Source organism: Neodiprion pinetum, chromosome 4, assembly GCF_021155775.2.
Source record: "Neodiprion pinetum isolate iyNeoPine1 chromosome 4, iyNeoPine1.2, whole genome shotgun sequence".
NCBI lineage: Eukaryota > Metazoa > Arthropoda > Insecta > Hymenoptera > Diprionidae > Neodiprion > Neodiprion pinetum.
The window spans coordinates 42,949,761-42,955,260 of record NC_060235.2 but is presented as its reverse complement, the minus strand read 5'-3'; the positions used below and the strand labels follow the sequence as shown (position 1 = coordinate 42,955,260).

General features: G+C 39.8%; 1 protein-coding gene across 2 annotated transcripts; it reads right to left on the bottom strand.

The window, feature by feature from the left end:
* Positions 1-2,069: 2,069 nt before the first annotated feature.
* Ada2a (Transcriptional adapter 2A) lies at positions 2,070-5,214 on the bottom strand. 2 transcript variants are annotated; one of them, XM_046621589.2, is made up of 3 exons: positions 5,057-5,214; positions 2,547-2,727; positions 2,070-2,443 (listed from the first exon to the last, which is right to left on the bottom strand). In XM_046621589.2, the coding sequence occupies exons 1-3, from the start codon at positions 5,118-5,120 to the stop codon at positions 2,269-2,271; spliced, it is 420 nt and encodes a 139-aa protein (XP_046477545.1). In that variant the 5' UTR covers positions 5,121-5,214; the 3' UTR covers positions 2,070-2,268. The 2 variants fall into 2 exon arrangements, with proteins under 2 accessions (XP_046477545.1, XP_046477544.1); XM_046621588.2 differs by lacking the exons at positions 2,070-2,443; positions 2,547-2,727 and adding an exon at positions 2,749-4,860 and having other exon boundaries at positions 5,057-5,209.
* Between the last annotated feature and the right edge of the window lie 286 nt (positions 5,215-5,500).

Here is a 5,500-nt window from a genome sequence, read left to right as displayed (position 1 = left end):
ACAGAAAAAAAGATCCGCGTTTTTTTTCGTTCTCTAATGTACCCACCGCCCTTAAAACAAGGAATGAGATAAAATAAAATTGGACAAGGAATGAGATAAAATAAAATTAAAGATAGAGATAACAGGTAGAGTAGAATTGAGGGAAATATGAAAAAAAAAACGAAAATGTGAGCTGTCACGAAAAACAATGAAAATTAAGTCGGTCCCGCCAAGAGGGAAGAGAGAGAGAGAGAGGGGGGGGGGGGATCAAATCGCTTCATTGTTACCATGATTATGAAGCGAAGCAATCTATAATCATCGTGCAGTATGTGTTACGTATAATTACAATGAATGGCAAAGTACTTTTGACTGCCATTGTCCACTGGTTGCTATTTTACGGTAACAACAGTTCAGTACTGACAAGTCGAGTGCCACTATTTAATACGATGCGAAACTGCGTTTCGTAAGCGAGGCAGCCACGAGAAGTCGTAAATCATATGGGTTTATGGCCCAATAAAATGATAAAGTAATAATGCCGTGAAGTACCGACTTCATCAAAACTGAATAATTATCACGTGAAAATGTGTTACAAAATCTCCTCATGGACAGAGATTATCCAGTGCCATAATCAGACATCGTTTCTGTCGTTATTGCCCGCACATCGTGCGGCGGCCAAGGCCCTCCAAATACTGCTGAACGCACGTCTCATATCCACTGGAGAAGTGCCCGTAGTAACACTGACCACGAATCTAACGAAGGCTACGAATTGATTATTGTGTCCATTGATATTGACATGCTCAACGGTTGTCACGTTCAAACCACTGTAGAACTTCCTTTACCCCCCATGTGGTTAAATTTGCTATTGGAGGTCCAGTATCCAAATATCCGGTTTCGGGAAGAAAGAAAGAAAATAATAGACATCGAGCAGGGTACTATTTACCCAAGTGTGACTGATGATAACTTGATTGGTTGCAACGAAATCTCCCTTGTAAAACTAACCACAGAACTCTAAAACCCCAAATACGGGTAAGAAATAATGATGTCATTCGCATTACAACCCGCAAAAAAAAAACTGATGGACTGCGACTCCTGCCCCACACGATAATCATATGATCAAAAGGTGACAAAACTTGAACAATTAAAACGTTATTTCTAGGAAATTGACAGTTCATTCACAAGTGCAGGTATTCACATTGTGAATTTGTATTGAGAGGCGAACTTCATAAGTGACGCGAAGAGGCACCCATTAGAGCACGTCGTGAAGAATCTTCGTCGCCTTCGAACGGTAACCAAGCGACCAAGCTATCATCATTGATCTTAATCGCAAATTATTTTGCAAAACCATGCTCGGAATGCAGACTGCCTTGCCGGCTGCCAGGTGAAAACCGGTGCTGGGCCGGTAGATAATCAGGCCGGAGGTGAAGTACACCGTACACCATACGTGCGTGTTGGATTCTGACCCCACTTTTAAACGGCAACGCGTAGTCGAGAGGGTCAGTGTACAACAGGCTGGGTAGACGTCGTTGGGCCGTTAAGGGTAATTATTGAGGGTATCGGACGCCATAGCGTTGTGGTTCCCTTCACAGAGAATAAAAATCCATACACGACATTTCGCAGAAACTAATGACAGCACAACCTTCATCCATGTCCATGATACGATAGAGATGGTCGTCTCTGTCGCATGTACAAGAATTTACAGTTATGCAGAATAAGAGCTGAAGAGGCTTAATAACTTTACACGAGATGTAACGCATGATTTTTCCAACAACGGAGAAGTCCGTAATGATATTATCTGCCGTTACATCACGCCAACTTACATCTTTCCTTCCAGAGCCCAAGAGCTGTTTACTCCGCAAAAGATAACGAAAAAAAGATGTTTCGGGTATGCAGAATTATAGGGCGTTACTTTCGTCCGAAGCAGAACTACGTCTACTATTCGGAGTTAGTAGTTTCGCGATGTTGTGTTCAATAACCACCGCAATGATACGTTCTCAAAGTACCCTCAGAGTAGGGAATACTGTCAATTATTTTGACATCCATGTTATCGTGCCAAGGAACGACTTTGGGCTGGGTTAAAAACGAGATGGAAGTTATGCGTGTTTTCAATATTTATAAACAGAGTACATTATAGGAATGAAAGTTGCATCTGGCATTTGTTCAACAATCAATATACAATCAATCGATGATCTCAGAGAACGTATGCCGCGATTTGAGATGGCCTGGTAAGTGGAATATAATTAATTGGGTGCGACGTAAAATGTCCGTCGGATTTGTAAGCAAACTGCATAGTTAGTACTGTAGTGATCTTTTGGTCTGAATGTCTTCCAGAATAGTTCTCATTTCGTCATCTTCCAAACGTCCTTCGAGACTTGGTATCAATGCTTTGGCCTCCTCAGGTGTTTCAGGGCAAAGATTCGCCAATGAAGCCAGTTCAAATTTATGGAGCTTCTTCTGCATCAGTAAACTGTAAAAACAATTAAACGCGTATTAGTAAACCAAATTGCACAGAATGTGAAAAGAAATGAATCTGTTCTACTACTGCATTGTGCTCAATCTGCTGCACATACTTTCGAACCGCAGCGATAGTCTCCTTATTCCTGAACTTGCGAAATCGATTAGTGTACGTCAAACTCTTCATGAAAACCTCGGAGAACTCTTGTTCCTCTTCTGCGGATTCGTTCTGTGCCTTCCTGTGTTCCAGCAGCATGTAAACCTCAGATATCAACAGCGTCTCAGCATTTTCAAACTCTGTCAAATAACGAGTTATAGTATTGTAATAGATGTACGAAAAAAAAATTATTTCGAGTTCCTCCTGGAAACAAATGCAGAGAGGTTTCTCTAATTGCAAGCTCATTCTGTGAAAAACGCGATCAAGTATTTCTTCAAAATTCGTTTCTTGCGTGTATTTTTCTTCTGCCAGCACGTAAAAAGTTTTTCACAGTAGGTTGAAATAGAATTAAATAATGACGCGAGGAATAAGGACGAATAAATGTTATTGTATGAACGTTCCATTCGTCTTCAAACCTTTCAGAATGTAAGAAGACGTGGATAAACAAATTCATCAGTTATTGGTTTGTTTTTGAATTTTAGTTTGGCATGGGTTGTTCGTCTGAATTAGTAGAATGGACTTTTTATTTTTAATGCCAACTCTATAGATGGTAAATGATTGAAATTTGTGAAATTTCAATCCTTTTTGTCGGTCATGTTAAAAATAACAGAATAGGAATACTGGAGGGTTCATTGAGAGTAAAATTGGCATAAATTCACAAAAATAGTAACATTTCTATTCGTATATAAAAGAACAAGCTAACAAAGGACTTAGACTTGAGTTTGTACATTGTAATAAATAATGAAGTCTTAGCCTATTTTAACCAACACATAATCATAAAAATTAATTCACTTGTCAAATGGGCTGTCACAAAGTGTTAATATCACAATGACATTGAAATGTCGAAAAATATTCACATATAACTGCGACGAATCAATTGACCAGTGACGTGTCTTACTGAGCAGGTTTATTGATGTATCCTTCTTCTGCCAAGAAATCATATATTTTTCGCGTCTTGTTAACATCAATCTTCAGAAGAACTCTGGCTTGAGCAAGCCTCAAGCTCCCACATTTTTTATTCTCTGTTATCAACAGGTTTTTGAAGTCAAAGTAGCTTTCAGGTATAACACGAGCATTTGAGCAAAGATCCCGTTCAGCCGGAGTAAGGCGGTCGTATCCAGGAAGCCCTTGAATAATAAGAGGCGGCGGTGCTTTACGTTGGGGAACATTTGGTGCAACATGAGGTGTAGTCTTTACAATGCAGCCAGGTAATACAGTCTGCCAGCAATATTCTGTATTACTCATATACTGCTTTCTCTCTTTTTCATGTTCCATGCGCAGCTTGGCCAACTTTTGAAACATCGGTACTGAGTGAAACCTTGTGATACCATTTCGGCGAAATTCAAATAATCTTCTAATGTAATTTCTTAGTTCACCAGCGTGGTGAAGACCCTCGATTATGTAATCAAAATCCATCCCACTGACAAGTTGCATGAATGTTAGTAATCTTTCGATCAAAGGTCTGGTAAGAGTCGATTCGTACCTTTGAAGCCATGATACGGTTCTACGAAACGAAATCAGCCCATGATTACGTACAATTTTTCTACGCCTTTGCCTTTCTTTGAGTCTGTGATTGTAGGCATTTACTATTGCAACTTGGAGGTTTTTTCCAAGCTCCAAATGCTTGTCGGCAGGACAGAATTCTTCATATTTTAAATCTGAGACTAACAATTCAGCATAATTGTCAAAATTTACTTCGAAATCTGATCTAGCTGCATTGTATCCGGCCAATAATTTGTAGTTTATCGTATTGCTGGCAAATCTTGGCGGGTCTTCAAGATCTTGAAGTTTGTAAAGGTACGGTACAGCCTCGGAGCCAAACAAGCTGACCTCGGTTTCTTTTATCTTCGGTAATCCAGGCAAATTTTGATTGTCTATGAAATTGTGCAGGTAATGCTTCCTGCACTCATCCGGCGACTTGTTCTGCAATCTCCTCGATATATCGTCCCAATTGCCAAATCCACACTCTTGCAAGACATCCAAAAGTTCGAGTTCCTCTTTGGCGGACCAATTGGAACCGGGTATAAGTGGGAATTCGTTTTTTATTATAATGTAATTGTGGTTATTTTTATGTTCCTCAATTTCGGCACCGTTTGAAAAACAGTTGGGACATATCTCTATGTTCAAACACTCGGCGCACTTTATGTATGGCTCGTACAGTGTCGATTTACACACACAACACGCGGGGTCAGAAGTAAGGATTTCTTCCTTCACGACTGATACCTCGAGATCGACGTCGTGTTCCGACTCATTTGCAAAACTCGACGGACAGTCTGAAAGTAAGAAAACCGTTACTCGAGACCTTTGTTCAAGGATGACTGAATTAGTTGCTTAAAACGGTATTTTTTTTCCATATACCATTCAATGCTTTCAAGCCCCATCGTTTTAGGTTATGTCTGCGACGTGAAATTGTTCGCGAAATTATAAAAGTAGCCGCTAATTTCAAAGAAAATTTTACAATTTTCTCACCTTTTGGAAACTGGAGGTCTGCCGCATCCTCTTCAGTCATATCCGTTACATTTGTATTAGCCATTTCTTATGTTTTTTTGAGAAATAACAACGAACTACTTTGCACGGGTAACGCTGTTTACACACAATGCACAATTGCGTGACCGTCGATAAGCGTTGGAAGGAGTTGACTGATCTTCTCACAGATAGCAGCACTTAACGAAAAGCGTGTTTTTTTGCCTGTCAAAACGTTACTTCGTCCATCAGATTATCGACGAAGTTAACAACGAATTCGTCAGGCAGATTCTACCGTACCGATGGAATTCAACGGTCGAATTGAATCGAATATTTGAATATCGAGTAATTTGAATTACATTCGAATGGTGCGAAGATTCGAATTGTTTGAAAGATTTAAGTATTCGGAATATTCACATTATGGGACTCCAATTATTCACATACCCTCAA

What these genes read in the sequence shown, in the direction of transcription:
- Ada2a (XM_046621588.2), bottom strand. Translation starts at nt 5,120, where the DNA reads ATGGCTAATACAAATGTAACGGATATGACTGAAGAGGATGCGGCAGAC. An exon ending in AGACCTCCAGTTTCCAAAAG is followed by an intron (nt 4,861 to 5,056) that starts GTGAGAAAATTG and finishes TCTTACTTTCAG; the next exon opens with ACTGTCCGTCGAGTTTTGCA.